Source organism: Rhynchophorus ferrugineus, unplaced genomic scaffold (assembly GCF_030347505.1).
Source record: "Rhynchophorus ferrugineus isolate W39M unplaced genomic scaffold, kcgeb_rfMv2 rfM7, whole genome shotgun sequence".
Classification (NCBI taxonomy): domain Eukaryota; kingdom Metazoa; phylum Arthropoda; class Insecta; order Coleoptera; family Curculionidae; genus Rhynchophorus; species Rhynchophorus ferrugineus.
The window spans coordinates 29,788,436-29,805,911 of record NW_027472586.1 but is presented as its reverse complement, the minus strand read 5'-3'; the positions used below and the strand labels follow the sequence as shown (position 1 = coordinate 29,805,911).

Genomic DNA, 17,476 nt, shown 5'->3' with positions numbered 1-17,476 from the left:
TTATCGTCTCCATTATCAATAATAGTTATAACTTTATACATGATAACTACAGATTGACTTTGTGTGAAACAGTTGACAAAGCAGCACAGCAGTGTGGATAGTAATTAGGAACAATATGAACTGGAAGACGAAATGTATACACTATTGCTAAGGGGATTTTGCAGAAGAGGATCTTCTTTCTACACGTTGAGGCCAGATCCACAATGCTAATGAAGCTTTTGGAATCATTCTGTTGAGATATTCTGAACCACCATAATTTCAATTGACTTGGTACTTTTTAAATCATCAAGTCTCGTTGAAGAATAGGTGGAAACAACATTACCAAAGAAGTGAGAATTTGATTTCTCCCCATACTTGTACATCTAGAAATATAGCCTAAAATGATTTTAAAAAATCTAGTTCTTTCATCAGAAGCAGCATTAAGAATTTTATATAGAATATATTTTGAAACAGCAATTACCTTATAATTATCAACTATGAAACAACAGTCAAATTTATGGCCAATAACAATAAAAGTATTGGTTTTTCATATAGTTTACATCACGCTTATTAAATTCGCATTTAACTATGCAATTTCAATCCAGTGTGTCATGATGAACGAAAATCCATTGTTTTTGATACATTATATTTGATGGATCTAGCCTAATCAGTCAATTTTACGTTTGTTTCGTGCTTACAAACTACGTGGGAATTTCATTTTAAAAACAACAATGTTGATATAATCCTTATCGTCTCCATTATCAATAATAATTATAACTTTATATCATAAGATTATCTGAATTGTGTATTTAAACTTAAATGATTCATTTTTATTTTCATCATACGCTACACTGCATATTTATTTAGAAAAACCAGCGTCAGATTTTGATAAATGTATAATATATCCACATACCAGGCGTTCTATTTACTTTTAGATATTGGATTATTCCATATAATTTCCTTTCGAAATTTCAAAGAAAAATTTAGCTTAATAAAATGTGATACTTGGCAGTTTGCAGGTATAGAAACTAGGCTTGACTTTTATATTTCGGAATTTCAGATCAACGAGTTATTAGTGGATTTGTTATTTTCAAACCTTTTTCCATTATGAATGGGATAAGAAGGCCACTCAGTCTGGTCACGAACAGCACCAATGATTTCTGTTTGAAGTCAACATTCACAGAAAATCTGTCGTTGAGTTAAAAATAAACACAGTAACCTAATAGCTGTTGTATGTCAAATAATTTTGAATGTGTCGCACTAAATGACACTCGATTGAATAGCACAATCCCGTAATATAAAAAAACTTGTTGGTCTGCAAATCCTTACTGCGATAGATACAGTAATTTTTTTAAAATGGAATAACCCAATATATATATTTATATTTCTTTGATAAATTGAAACAATTAAATTAAATAAATTGTCGTAATTATTATACATTACCTGATTCTCCACCAGCATGGCCATGTCCATGAACATGTCATGTAGCTCCCTAATTGAATTCTCTAATTTTATTATATCAGCGTGTCGAGCTTCAATATCAGCAAGCGTTTGTTTGGCTTGTTGAGTTTCCATAATTATCTAGGGACAAAAATGCTTATCGTTAATGAAAAACAAAATCAAGCTTTACGAATATACTGTAAATGTCTGGTCGCAAATCGTAGATCCAAATTTTATAGAAACAGTTTGTTTAATATTAGAGAAATAAATGTTTATCCAGTTACCCCTTGAGTGAATACTGCAGAATTCCCTTGTTCTAACATTTCTTCTAGTTCCTCGTTGGTGGTGGTTCTCCCCGCTGAAAAATAAGTCGATTTATTTAGTGAAGCTGGGCCGTGGACGATTCAGGGGTCTTACTGATTTCTAATTGTCTCATTATCCTGGCTTTACATCGCTCCCTGTAGTCGGTTTGCGTCCTGTTGTATTCCGTCATCACCTCCACGAACTTCCTGGATAGCGTTGACTGCTGTATCTTTCGTATCCTAAGATCGGCCGAGTTTTTGTTGGTGGTTTCTTCCTGGTCTATACTTTGTTCTATAACTGTAAAATGTGGCATTGATTTAGTAATATAATAGCAAGTAATGGTCCATAGAATCAGTGATATATAAGTAATAAAATAAACTTTTGGAAATCTAGACATAGTTTACAACTGATACGAGGGTCACTATCCAACGTAAAGTTTGACATGTTTGACGATATACCTACTCAAAACATTCTGTCGCACGGACGCAATTTGTTTATTTTATATTTAGTTGAAAGTTTCGTTTCGACAAAAAATGGAAATGAATCGTGAACATTTTCGTGTGAACATTTTGTTTGCCAGGAGTCTTCGGTGAAAGAAGGAAAACAAATAAGAGACATCATTGTTCTTCGTCATGACAATGCGAGCTCTCACACATCGGCTCAAACAAGAGACTATTGAGCACTCAAAATATTGAATTGATGGGTCGTCCGCCGTACAGCCCGTGAAGAATAAACCGCGTGGTCAACGATTTTCGTCGCCCGAAGAAGCTATTGAAGCGTTCAAAAATCATGTTTTGAAGATACCTCATTCGGAATGGAATAAATGCTTTGAAAATTGGTTTAAGCGTATGCAAAAGTGTATCGATCATCGTGGCCAGTACTTTGAAAAACAATAAAAATATATTCGCAGCTTAACTATTTGTTTCATCAAGACAACGCAGCAGGTCACAAGTCAATCAAAACAATGGCAAAACTATATGAATTAAACTTAGAATTACTCCCACATCCACCGTATTCGCCAGATTTGGTTCCCAGCGACTACTGGCTGTTCGCAGACCTCAATAAAATGCTCACCGGTAAGAAACTTCGCTCGAATGAAGATGTTATCGCTGAAACTATTTAATATCAAAAGTGGTATTGAAATATTAGAACGGCTCTGGACTGAGTGTGCGGCTCTTGATGGGGATTACGTTGATGAATAAAGTTAATTTTGAACAAAAAAAAATTCGGCATCTTTGTTACGTCCGGAACTTTTCAGCCCATGTGTTAACATAGTCTACTGGAAGTTGAACAGAAGTCTGCAGTTCAGGGTGTACGGTCACCAGATTGTAGTAGCTGAACTTCATAACCGTGGACTATTGGAATCTGAAGTGACCAAAACTAAACGGAAAACTAAAAGGTACAATGACCGTTTCCTTTGTTAGGATGGAGATGATGGAAATCGTTACAAAGACTGTGTATTCAAATAAATGAGACAATGTGTTCATATTAAGTCTCAATGATATGATGAATGAGACGTCTAGACATACGGGTTAGATTCATATTAGAATATATTTAAACCTTTAGTATCGTTTTGTACAGCCGTCCAACAAGTCATCACTTCTTTTCGTAAAATAAAATAGCTCCTTTAAAGTAAAATAAAAGTTTTTATTGTTTTAAACCCACCACATTTCATAATTTAGTACCATGCACGTTTAGTTTTCAATGATACATGCCCACAAAGTATTTTTACTTTTACAATAAAATCGAATCTAGATTAATTATTTAAGAATCATGAACGTTGGATCGATCTAGAGATTACATTCGTATATATATAAATAGAAATTATTTCATTCAGCATTTTCATGTTTTCTAAGTGGCGATTTTCTCTGACCGATATTCACAAAAAGCTCACGAGTAACATTAATATTTTTAACCTCTTGGCCCGAAATCGTTACTAACTAAAATAATCGATCGCCAGATAAGCGAAACGAACCAACGAACAAAAGGAAAATCCATAAACCTCCAAATTTAGATATTTCATAAAGAAAAACAGGGTCAGAATCATTGCGGACGTTTCCCTTATTATTTTTTGGCCTGCGAACCTCGACAAAGATCCCGGACCGATCTCGTCGTAAATGTCTGGATATCTGTATTCAAATCGTGTGGCGAGCCATATATAATATATTTCCATCAAGCCGGAAGAAAAAGTGAACTTTCGGCCGGGCCATTTCGGCCGAAAAGTAAACGGTTTCGGTCCCCTTATTTATATGGGAACGGATGAGGGAAAAGGTCCCAGTTCTTATTAGTCGGCAACATCAGATCCAGACAATTATTAATATTTCCGGCATATTTTGCTTCATATAAAAAATAACCTGAAGCATCGGATATATTCATTTTTTCACCGGCTTCGAAAAAGGAGGAGGTTCTATGTTCGGTTGTATATATTTTTTTAACTATGTTCTATGTTCTATGTTCGCCGATTTTTCCGTCAATTGTGGGCCGATTTTTAAAATTCTTTTTTTATTCGAAAGAGTGCACTTCCGAGATGGTCCCATTTTAAGCAAATCAGAATATGTTAGGGAAAGGGGGGAAAATCGAGGGAAATGCTCAAATTTCAAAGTCACGTACAAAGTTTTCCACATATTCTTTACCTAAAATAATCAGATATTTGTGTATAATGTTATTGCTGAACTAATGTGACGGAAAATCGGAAATCACAAACTATAGCATATATGACGTCGAAGAAATATTGTACACAACTGTTTCTATGGTGTAATGGTCAAAGCGTTTAGCTTCCAAAAGAAGGTCGCGAGTTCGATTCCCGGCGGGGACAATAACTTTTCGTTATTGTTTAGTTAGAATATTTGTCAAATCACCTTGGCTAGGTAGCGGACCTCAGGGCTTGAAACGTTCCTTAATTTCAATCATTATTTCTTTATTCCTGTTTCTCCTCAAACCGGCTGTACTTTTACTTGGCCTTTCCATTGTAATATTAAATAAAATAACTGCGTAATTTATTGAGTAAATATTTAACACTAGAATACATAAATAATAATATAATTTTGTGATATATACAAAAATCAAAATATCAAATTACCAACAAAACAAATGTAAAGTAATATAACAGTTTAGGTTCGATACCGACTTCAAAGTTGTTGATGTTGGTAGAAGTTAACATAATATTATAACTAGAAAAATAGATTTAGATGTGTATTAAGCTAAATTGTGTGTATATAGTAGAATATGAAATACGTATAGTAGAAAAGTTAAATAAAGTTTTTAAGTCGGTTCAATTTTTTTGTTAAAACTGTTGCCACCCAATTATAGTTATTTATATTTAAGCAAATTATTTAAATTTAAATTTACGAAAACTGTAATATTTTTTCTTATGTATAGTTTAGGGGTCTAATTTATTAGAATATTTTACTGTTTTTTTAATATTTGTGACATGAGAAAAGAATTATAACTTGAGTCAACATAAGACAATAACCAAGAAAGGTGCCGAGTATATAGAAAATACGTGTCTACCAAAATGGATGTCTTATCAGCTCGTTGTCGAATGTTTCGGATAATGGGGGTACAGGTACCGAGGCTAGATGAAGCATGGCAGAAGTTAAACCTGGTAGTGTACTCCTTATGGTGGTAATAGCCATAAACATCGAGAAGGTCGAATTTCCGAGAATTCCTTGAGAGTCCGAAAGGCGCGTGTTCTAACGGCGTGAGAAATTCCTAGCTGGAAGAGTTTTTCCCACCCCGATATTCTGAACGAGGAGCTTCAGCATTATTCTACCTCTTTATGCCAGACATGCCAATGAAGAAAGATGTTGAAACCGGCCAATATGCGGATGACACAGCTTTCTTCACCAATTCTCGTTCTGTAAATGCCGCTCAGAGAAAACTTCAAATTCAATTAAATGCTACGATCCAATGGTTACATTTCTGGAGGTTGCAAATCAACCAGGCGATAGAGATCTTTCACGATCAGAGAGATATCCGCGCCTACCAGCTGAGAGTGAAAAAAATCTCAATTCCGTGGTGACGAAAAGCCACATATCTCGGCCTCATCTTTGACCGTAGTTAGATGAGGTAGTAGATGGTTAACATAGATAAATAAAGTAATCTCCAAAGGTCACGGTGTCACCACAGTGCTTAAAAATCTCATCTTCAGAAAAAGTAAATTGTCTCCGATGATTAAAATTTTGCTTTACAAGTTGCTTATCAGATTCGCCATGTTATATGGAATGATCTAACTCTTGGTATCAGTTTGTCAGGCCAGAGGTAGTGCAAAAGCCTCAGGTAATGCAAAACAAACTTGTCAGGCAAACTCTGAACGCGCCATGTTTTGTCAGAAATACCCAAATTTATCGGAAAACCGACACACCGGAAATAAGACGGTTCGTTTCCTCAGTATACAAGAAATTCCATGCAACCTCAGCTCTCTGAAAAAATTCGCACATCAAATCCCTGTTAGAGGCGTTCCCGAATCAGGTAAGCCAAAGACTGTCCCCCAAAAGCGGTTCTCCAAGCCGCTTAAGGCCTTCATGGGCAATTCTCTCTTATAAATTGAGCTAATATCAGCAAGGAAACACTTGCAGCTAGTAAATTGGACCAAAAAAAAACAAGAATTGGTAGAAGATTTGACAGAGGTTTGGCAAGATTATTGGAAAGAAGTTACTAGAGATTTGAAAAATTCACTAAAGATTTGCAATTAAGAAGAACAACAGAATTGACCAAAGAATTATCCGAATCAGAATGAAGCAAGAACAGTAAAATTAGTATCGTGTGTATAATAATCAGTTCGATCCGATGAATCAGTATTATCCAAAACAACATCTTCAAATGTATATACTTTTATATTATTAATTTAAATTAAAAAAATAAATTGTATTTAATTTAGAACCTTGTTTTGTCTCCTTAAGAACTCAACAAAAACTGTGAAATAATTTTAAGGGCATTTCTCGTTGAATCAAAACGATTGTCATCTTAGTGGACGGCAACTGGTGACAGGCCTATTTTGAGGCAAAAGACAAATCGTTCTACAAAAGTGGTATTGAAATGTTAGAGCGGCGTTGGAATGATTGTCTGGCTCTTAATGGAGATTACGTATATATAATAAAGCCAATTTTGAACAAAAAAACGGCGTTTTCTTTGTTACGCCAGGGATTTTTCAGTCCATGTGTTACATAATTAATTCATTAAGGCCTCTTTACCAATGATGCTTAACATTCAATTTTAACCACTTTACAGAATCCAACTGATGGTGTTCCTGTGTATTAAATCGCATCAGGTACACTTGTAACTAACTACGTGCCTTCAAACTTCAGTTTTCAGTATGTGTCATTTCGTCAAAGTGTAAACAAAAAATATTTTTCAGTGCGTTGAAAATATCTAATTTTGTACCGAGCAAATCGTATTTGTGGGAAGATTTATTCCAAATTGAAGAAAAAGCTCTATGCTCTATGAAGTTGCTCTATCGGTTTCAACATTTTATAATTGGCGATTTTATTAACGAAGATTTGAAGGTATTACTCGATGATGATCCGTGTAAAACACGAAAAGAATATGCATAATTGTCAGGAGGAACACAAGAAAATATTTTATAATTTCCAATTGCTTGAGGGAATAATCAATCTTACATATTGGGTGCTGTACGAACTGAAGCCAAGAGACATTGAAAGGTGTTTGGTTATATGTGAAATGCTTCTTCAGTGGTAAAATCGCAAATGTTTTTGTATCGTATTGTTACTGGTGATGAAAAGTGGCTATATCACGATAATCCAAAGCATAAAAAATCATGGAGATCAACTGGTCATGTATCATCATCAACGGTAAAGTCAAATATCCATGGCACCAAGCTAATACTCTGTATTTGGTGGGACCACCTTAGTGTGGTACACATTGACCGGCTAAAATCTTATAAAGCCATTAACGGGGAATAGCTATCGACTACAATTGATGCGTTTGAGCCGATCACTGCGCGAAAAATGGCAGAAATACGAGCAGACACAACAATGTTATTCCTCGGCATGACAACGCTCGACCACATGTTGAAAAACCGGTGCAAATATACTTGGAAACATTAAAATAGGAAGTGCTACCCCACCCGCTGTATTCTCCCGACCTTGTTCCATCTAATTACTACTTGTTTCAACATATAAGTCGTGATGTGTTTGGACAACGCTTCACTTCTTATCAAGATACCAAAAAATAGACTCATTTTTCCGAGATGGAATGCGTAAATTGACTGAAATGTGGGAAAAAGTGGAAGCTATCGATAAGAGGGGTGCGAGTTAAATAAATCATTATATTTTCCCCAAATTAAAATTAAATGAGACCACTTTAACCTAAAAGTCAATAGTCAATATCAAGTCAACTTTACACCAATTCCTGTGAATCTTTAAATCTCCTGATTTCCTGTACGTTGTCGTATGTTTTCCATTCCAATCACACCAAGATTTAGTAACCCTTTCTTTCATGTTTTACGGAAAAATCTTGGATACATCCGTGGATCCATATGATTTCAAGATCATTAGGTAGTTCTTGGTTGGTGACGTAGCGATACGCATTAAAATTAATCGAAAAGCTTTGTCTTGGAATATCTTGGAATGTTATATTTGCTCCCCTACAGACGCAAATAGGCTTTGTTAGTGACTGATAAAATCAATACCTTTGATTTTAGGTCAAGTTGGGAGTGAGTTCCTATTTACCACTAACAATTGTTTAATTTTGCGTCCGATATAACGTATTAAATTTAATTTATTATCGAGATGGGTCCCGATTCTGCTTTAGGAATTGGGCATCTTTCAAACGATATAATTAGGTTTCTGTCTATTTGCCGCAACGTAAAATTGACATGGACTGATTTCGAGCTAATAAGGTATATTTTTCAATCTCCAGTTCTTTTTCTGTAGCTCTAGTGAGATGTCCAGGCATATTGTAGAGCAGTATTATATTTTAAATTTTCCCATAATTAATTAATTAAAATAAAAAAATATATTAATATTATTCTGAAAAGAACAGCATGAAACACGTTTTTTATCGTAATGTTTTATGAACAGTGTTGGTGTTCCAGTTTGGTATAAATCTTCGGCTACCTAAGGTAGTATATATTAGTTATGATATAGAGAAAGATAACCAGGGGTATGGGCTCGGTTGGTAATTGGAGAGTCGTTCGCGAGGGTTGATAATATTGAACGAGAATGACAGCGTAGACTCGGAAGATCGGGAAGAAGAGTGTGGTTCAAGCCAAGAGAGCGAGAGTGGTCTATATAGCAAAAATAAAGAAATATCTAAGATATATACACTTTATTGGAAATGAAGAACAAGTAATTTTACTTTTCATCACGTTTTTCATCCATATAAATTTCAAACAACAATCAATGCCATTTGATTGGTGAACCTATACCCCTTTTCGGTTTAGAGCGAAAACGAGCTCACCAACTCTGATTAGCCTTCATCTAAGCACTAGACAAAAACGTTTTCATATTTATATATTTAATGAATATAAATATATATTTTAGAGTAAGATATTTTACACTTACTGAATATCATAAAGACAAATACTACTTATCATAAGAAATACTTATTTCCTACCAGGCAGATTGTCGAACCACTAAATTATGAGATATTAGTAGTACTTAAATAGCATAAAACTGGCCTGGGATCATTTTCAAGACTTCTAATTATGACATAAAATTCATAAATTTAAAACATAACAAAAGACCCTCCTCACCGACATAAAACCGACATTACTTTCTTGTCAATTATACGCCTCGAAATAATCCATTAAAGGATCAAAATTCATCCAACAACCACACTTAAACTTAATGAAAAATGAAGGGGCAAGCACCCGAAAAATTGCGATAATAAAAATGAATAAATGATACTACTAAATCAGAAGACATTCCAGATTAATTCTTTTAGTGGATCACCCTAATCCTTTTAATTCGATAAGGTTAGTTACGATTAAACGATGATAAAATTGAATGAAAAAGGTTGCAAATAAAAAACAAAAATGCATAAGCAATACCTCCGATTCATATATTATATTAACTAATTTATTTAGTGACGGACCCTAATTCCAAGAACTTGAATCGACTCCATTATAAATTCTGCCAAAATCTACCGGATTTGATCTAATAACTGGAAGATATTTACAAGAACTGTTAGAAAAGTGCTTCAAGTTAATAAAATTTATTATATTAAATCATTATGATTCTCGACCCAGGGAAAAAGTCAGAAGACGTTTCCCTCTATCGTTCCATAACGCTGTGATATTCAAGTTTTTGGAAACTATACATCCAGTAAGGTCGAAGTAATCTCAGAGTAAATAAATATTATTCCACAGCATCAAGTTGATTTCGGTAACAAATACGGAACAATAGAGCAAAAATTTTTAAAGATTGGTAAATCCAATAAATAAAAACTGAAACCAAAAAAAAATGCTCGGCTGCATTCCTCCTTTCTTCCAAGTTAAATTGAAAAATCCCCTGCCCCATCCACACTCTCCTGCATAGAACAAACCATAGAACTAAGAACTTCTAATTTGGGAAATACATATTGATGTATTTTCTTGCACTCGTCTTGCTTGTGTATTAATGCAAGTACAACAGAACAGTACTAATAAATTAAATACTAAATTAAAATTATACTAAGCATAACTAATGTAAGACGTAATTAATAAAAAAATAAATAAATTCTTAATAGCCCATCAATTAAAATAAAACGAGCATCGTCTAAACTGCGTTGGAATCAATTTTTATTTCAAACCGGTTATAAGTTTTAGTGCCCAGCTTGTCCTGGCAAAAACAACACAAAACTGAAAACGTGCTCAAGCAAATACGAGAAAACTTCGACGAAGTCGTAGCAAGTTTTAATAGAAATTTCTAGTAGAAATTCTAGGGGATGAAACCTTAACAACGACGAAGTTTTCGAGACTTAAAATTGCCCTGTTAAGTTGCAAAATAGAAATTCGTTCTCGAATAGAACAGAACCCTTACTGGTTGTTGTTGGATTATTTTAAGTGGTGTATCGCCAGTTTTGTAATTACCCAATTGAAATTAAATCGTATGTGATGACAAAACTTGATGTATTTTTTTGCAGGAGATAAACGAACATGTTGAAAGATGTTGTGAAACGGTAATCTACCAGCAAGATCAGGATATTCTCGATAAGACTAGTATTTTGTTGATAATTTTGTAAGTAACTTGATATATGCTGTGGCGACCGCCACGACCCTTTAGGCCACCACGCATTCACCTACAACAAGTTCAAAGGTTGGCAACGCCGGTGGATTGGTACCATGCAATTCCATGCTATAAAATACCATCACGACGACGTCTCGCTATCCTTTCTTTTCTCTACCCCTTGTAACAGTACGTACCACTTCCACAGCGCTACCATACTTCCTTTACCTTAACCTAATATCCTGCCCATTTTCCCGTCGACCACATGTATCATTTAATATCGAAATAAACAATTATTTCTTCAACCAGTGTTTTTAGCTCTCGTGCAAATTCCTTCCAATAGCCTCGATAGTAGTAAGTGTTCGGACAAACAATCGCATCGACAGCCACACATTTCGACCGACCAGACGAACATTCCTACAGTTGGTACAACATGTTTCATAACACCTGACAAACTGGCAGAACAAGTTGGATCTTACAGGCCTATTTCGCTGCTACCTACGATATCAAACATTATTTAAGAAACTTCTGTTAAACCGTATTAAACCATTTATAGTAATACCAGATTTCCTGTTTGGATTTCGAAATCACCACTCGACAATCGACCAAGTGCACGCAGTAAAAGCGATTGTCGAAAAGGCATTCGAAGGAAATAAATACTGCCCTGCAATATTCCTGGACGTCTTACAAGCTTTTGACCGGGTATGACATTTGGGATTGGGATTAATCTACAAAATTAGCAAATTGCTACCGCGGAATTACTGTTGACTGCTCGAATTATATCTTTTCGAAAAAAAATTTTAGAGTCTCACATGAAGAGTCATTCTCAACGCTTAAACCTATTTCGGCTGGAGTTCCACAGGGCAGTATTTTGGGACCACTGCTATACTGCTGATATCCAACAACAAAAGAAACAGTACTTGGAACATTTGCCGACGACACGGTTATAATGGCAAAAGATATACCTCTGCCTAAGGCTGTAGAAAAAGTACGGGTTAGCTGTAAACAAGATCTACAAAATAGAAACTCTAGCCACTCTACTGGTTAGTCGGAAGATATGTTCAACTTGACCTAATACAAAAGATATTGGTTCATCAGGCAATCATAAAGCTAATTTGGGCCTATGGAGTGCAAATATCGAATTGTATTAAAACATCAAACCAACTAGTAATCTAACGCACCCAAAACAAAGTTCTACGAGTAATTACCAATGCTTATCGCTACGTAACCAACGAAAAGTTGCACGATGACCTCGGAATCAAATGGATACACAAATTAATCCAAGATTTCGCCTTAAAACGTGAAATAAGCGTGCTAAATCAGAGCAACGTGGAAGCAATACAGCTACTGGACAACAGGCAGGAAATCAGAAGATTGAAGCGAACCAAATCACACGAACTTGTTTAGTTTATTAGTGTAAGATTGTACTAAGCATAGTAATGTAATGTAATGTAAGATGTAATTAATTTAAAAAAAAGTCGTCGGTAGAATTCTGGGTGAAATCAAAAGTCTGTTATTTTTTGGATTCATTCAATTAACCGGAACCAATTTACTTATCAGGAGAATAAGATAGATTGACTTTGGATTAATAGTCGTTCCGTAGTTACTCGAAGCATTTCTTGATGCAATTTAATGTAATTCGGTCAAAAGCATTGCAGTTTAAGCTGTAAGATCACCAAAAATGCATTAAAGGTATTTAAAGACCCCTAGCCATAAACTAATCCAATTAGGAAACACTCAAGCTTTGAAAAACATCCCAATCCCATCGGTCATAAGCATCACAATTCGGAATGTAAGGCGATCAAAGGCGGAATGAATTTGCTGTAAGCTCACATAGTCTACTGGAATTTGGACCGAAGCTTGCAGCTCAGGGTGCAAAGGAGGATTGCAATAGCTCAGTTTCCCAGTCTGTGGCTGGAGTCATCAAATCTTGGCAAGCCATTTGAAACAGAGTATGGAAATTTGAGTAGAAACAGTGGAATTCAGAACATCATCAAAGGTAATTTGGCGGACGAAAGTGCAATCGATACACACACATAAATGTACACAACAACGACCACATATATCCTTTTGGTTTGCTTTAGATTTCTCCAGGAGGAAAATGTTATACAGCGCCACTAATACGGCACTGGATATTCTAAGAAATTGGTGTGGTGCCTGGTGGCGTGATGCATTTACATTATAAGGTTTTCATTTGTATTAATATACGATTGGTTCCGCAGCATTGTCTATGTTGAAAAGGAAAAGTAAACTTTAAAAAAATCCTACAAAGCATTTGTGTGAACGACAGAAAAACTGATGAAAAAATTCTTTTGGTTCTTGGTGAGCAAAGAACCTTCTCTGATCTGCTCTTCTAGCAGACTTCCCATCTCCATCAAATGCTTATTTTACAAGATGTTAATTCGGTCCGTACTGCTCTACGGATCTAATGTCTACTTTAAGTTCATTACACCCCACCAGGTGAAACGGCTTCTTTTTTTTATAAATAAGCTACTGAGGAGAATCTTAAACGCTCCATGGTTTATCAGAACTAATCGAATACATAGAGAAACGCGCGTGTTCGCGAGATGGTCAACATGCTGGGTGCTTAGCACTGCGTCACCGCTAACCTCCCTCCCTTTTCCAGACAGGGGTCAACTGTGAGGCGGTTTCGGTTGAGTGTATTGGTAAGCCCAGAGGCAGCCCCATATAACCCGGTCCGACTTGTCACTCCAGGGCAAGTCTACGCGACCAGGTATGCGTCATGCATTCCACCGCCTGATTTTAGGTCAGAACAAAAAACATTTAGGTGAGCAAAAGAAGAGCTGGCCTTGCACACATTCAACTGGTTTATCATCCATGACTACATCATCATCACAAGTTCTCCATATCGTCATAACATCTGAAGACTGAAGATCGCTAAATTACATCTTCATTAAACGTTTATTGATTATGCAGTTAAATCAACGAGAAAAACAAAAAATATAATAATATAACAAAAATAAATATAAATAATATGATATTTTTAAGTGTCTTGATAATGATTGGTCATAAAAAAAATCAGATCTGTATCCAGCATCATAAAAGTCCTCGACCGATTCGAGTTTTCTTGTGCTTGTACTATTTATCTCAAATGTAAAGACTTAATATACGGAACGAAGTGATTTATATCCATTTTAATGGCAACAATATATTTGGTTAATGTGGTGGAACGAGTCCGTCATCGATAATACTCACCCTTTAACTTGGCACGGACTTTATTGGCAGTTTTCTTTATGTCGCTCATGAGATCTTCCAGTTCCTGCTTAGTCTCTGAAAAAGAAAATAATTTGTGTTAGAAAAAGCACTGTTATGGTCATATAAAATATATATTTTTTAATTACCAATAAATTATACATAGCAACGATTATTAATATCTAGTTAAAAGGGAATAACTTGATCTTATTACACAATGGAAACTTTTCAGTCGGCCTCTTCTTAAAAGAGACATTTTACTGACAAATGCTTCAACGAATTTTCATGGTTGAACATTTCAAAAATAAGTTTAGCGGTTAGTTAAGTTTTAATTAACCGTTGAAATGTTGGGAAAAAAAATCGGATGTCGTGGGCAAGAATTACAAATTTCGAATATTTGAACAATCGAAGAAATTTGAACTTCACATCTTTTAAAATGAAGTTGGTCAATTAGTGAGTTACTGCTGCTGGTGGTCGATATCTTAACATGATAACCGATTTCTTTTGGTCTATATAGGATGTGGGCGATGTAGTGCTACTTACCATACAACTATTTTTTACTTCTCCATGACTGAAAGTTATACTTCTGTAATTATACTCATAACGACATTTAAATAGATAATTTTGGAGATCTAATATTATTTCACTTATTTGTATGTTTAATTAATTGAAATAAAATATTAATTACATATTATTTATTAGTCTCTTTTTTAAAACTTTATATTATATACAGTACCCAAGAATGGTCCACTACTGATACGATATCCAAGGATTCGAATCCCACTCAGCCCGTCAGTGTTTTTAATTTATATTTGTAATTGTCGAAGTAAAAGTGTTTAATTCGGCACTGAACATCCATCCCGGCCATGCCAATTACCAAGTTGGGTAAGATCGGATGTCACTTAGAGTGCTGCTTAAGTTGATCTCTCGCAAGTTGGTAGGCTTAATACAGAGGTTTGAAAACTACAGATAAATCCTAATTGGTAAAAACTAAATTACTAAAAAAAGTTCTTCAATACTTCTACTAACTATATAAACCGACAACTCACAAGTTAATTTATTTTATAATTACCAATCTCATTTTACAAGTTGAGTTTCAACATTAAATTCGAGGTAAATAAAGAAACATTAGCTGTATGATTACATTTTTACAGCTTTTTCGGTAAATTTATCTCATATCAAATATTGACAAATACAAACTTAAAAAGCCTTACATACTTTCATTTGTTGGTTCAAGTGGATCAAGTCATTATAAACCCTGCTGTTTTAAGAATTTGTTGGGAGCTCCGAAACTTTTATAAAATAATTCTAAAATATTTCAATTTTAGATATAATGTTAAACTCGATGAAATTATAGGTAAAAAATGTTGAGTCCTATTAAATAACAAATACTTAATAAGCATTACTGTAGATGCCAAGATAAGGGAAATGGACTTAAAAGAAAAGAAACATCTGTTGGCTACTAGGATGGTTTAAAGTAATATAACAAGCTCCTTTGTTAAAAAGAAAGCTAATCAGTATGTATGAACTGGAATGTACTACAAAACCCAACGGCAAGACGATTACGAGATTGCAGAACAAACCACGAAGGGGAATCAAATATAAACGGCGATTTTACTATTATAATAAGCTTAGCACGTAATTCTGATCTAGATGATTCAATACTCGAATGTTCTTTGGTTTATGAGAATGAGGAAACCGGCGTGGGTAGCAACCGTGCTCGATTCTGTCGGAAGTACAACCATTACTGAGCGCGAGGTATCTTCGTCTATTGCACAACGCATCATCATAAAGTTTTTAACCAATGAAGGCGTTAAACCATCGGAAATATTCACTCGTTCGAAGGTATAATTTGGGGATGCTACACTGTCTCAGAATCAAGTGTATACGTAAAGTATGATCGACGCCCACGCCCACAAGTCTCACAAATGACTACATCCGTAACATTCGAGCTTATTGAAGGTAACCGCTAGTTAAGGATTGATCTCTAATCACGTAACGAAGCAATCGACGTGGTATACCTATTCGAGACGTCAGGCCACACACTGTAGTTTTGACAAGGAATAAATTGGAAGAAATGCGGAATGCGGAAACCGTCTAGCATCCTCCTTATAGCCCTGACTTGTCACCTTGTTATTATTTTTTGTTTGTGTCTTTTAAAGAATCACTTGGAGGCAAAAGATTTGAAAGCAATGAAGAAGTAGGGAGTATGTGCACAATTCGCTGACAACTCACACTTAAACTTTTTATCAAGAACGAATATTCAAGCTATTCAAGCTAATACTATTGATCAATAAATTTATTTTACAAAATTACCGTTTATATTTGATCCCCACCAGTAATACAAATTTCAACACCTATCATAGTTATCTTCTATTTCTAGCGATCTATTTATCGTTATTCTATTTCTGGTGCGTTTTGCTAACAGATAATGATAATTATGACCAGTTCTTCATTTTATTTGTGATAGGTTATTTTAAGCTCAAGCCGTTATTAAATTACCTTTATTTCGATCGCAGATATCTATTAGTGAAAATGCGAGCTATCAATGTAAACAGCTGATAAATAATCTAACCTAGCTATTGAAGTCGATGGTTTTGACATTTCCATACATAAAATAACAGTCTTCTATTTAGTATTACTAAATTATTCAATGTTATATTAACGTCCAAAGAATAAAACCGATCAAAGAAAAAAAAACTTATACCAACACACCAGTTTGGGATTATTAACACTCAACAATTGATCAGGTCCACAGAATAACAGATGTTATTGAAAAAGCCTCCGAAAGTCAAAAAGTATGCTCAGCTATATTCTTAGATGTAGCACAAGCCTTCGATAAGGTTTGTCATGAAGGCCTTGTTCATAAACTACAGAAAATCCTACCAAAACAACATACCGAACTATTAAAATCATACATTACAACCAGAATGTTTAGAATCAAGCAAGAAGAAGCTTACTCTGCAATAAAAGGAGCTAAAGCAGGTGTACCACAAAGAAGTGTACTGAGACCAATGCTTTATCTACTTTACACTTGTGATATACCACAAATGGAACATATCACGATGGCTACATTTGCTGATGATACTGCGATTATAGCTGTCAGAGACAATAGTGAAGAAGCCTCAGGAAAATTACAACAGGCAAGTGACAATATAAATAATTGGACATAAGCTTGGAAAATAAGAATTAATGAAAGGAAATCTGTACATGTGCAGTTCACCTATAAACAGACCGTACAAGCACCAATAACATTAAATAACACTATCATTCCATATAGCAACAACGCTAAATATCTCGGAATGAATCTCGATGCAAAACTTCGCTGGAAGGAACATATAAAGAAGAAAAGAAAAGAACTGGAATTGAAATAT

The 17,476-nt window shown here is 34.9% G+C and overlaps 1 protein-coding gene across 7 annotated transcripts in view; it reads right to left on the bottom strand.

The window, feature by feature from the left end:
- The window catches only part of Syx1A (Syntaxin 1A), an 80,592-nt gene that overhangs the window by 30,515 nt on the left and 32,601 nt on the right, over positions 1-17,476 (bottom strand). For all 7 annotated transcript variants that reach the window (XR_013006524.1, XM_076409700.1, XM_076409696.1 and 4 more), the window contains exons 4-7: positions 14,106-14,180; positions 1,837-2,019; positions 1,704-1,777; positions 1,423-1,560 (exon numbers count right to left, since the gene is read on the bottom strand). Coding sequence is in view for 6 of the 7 variants with exons in the window: in XM_076409700.1 (XP_076265815.1) it covers positions 1,423-1,560; positions 1,704-1,777; positions 1,837-2,019; positions 14,106-14,180 (470 nt within the window). In the remaining variant the exon portion in view is untranslated. The remainder of the gene's footprint in view (positions 1-1,422; positions 1,561-1,703; positions 1,778-1,836; positions 2,020-14,105; positions 14,181-17,476) is intronic.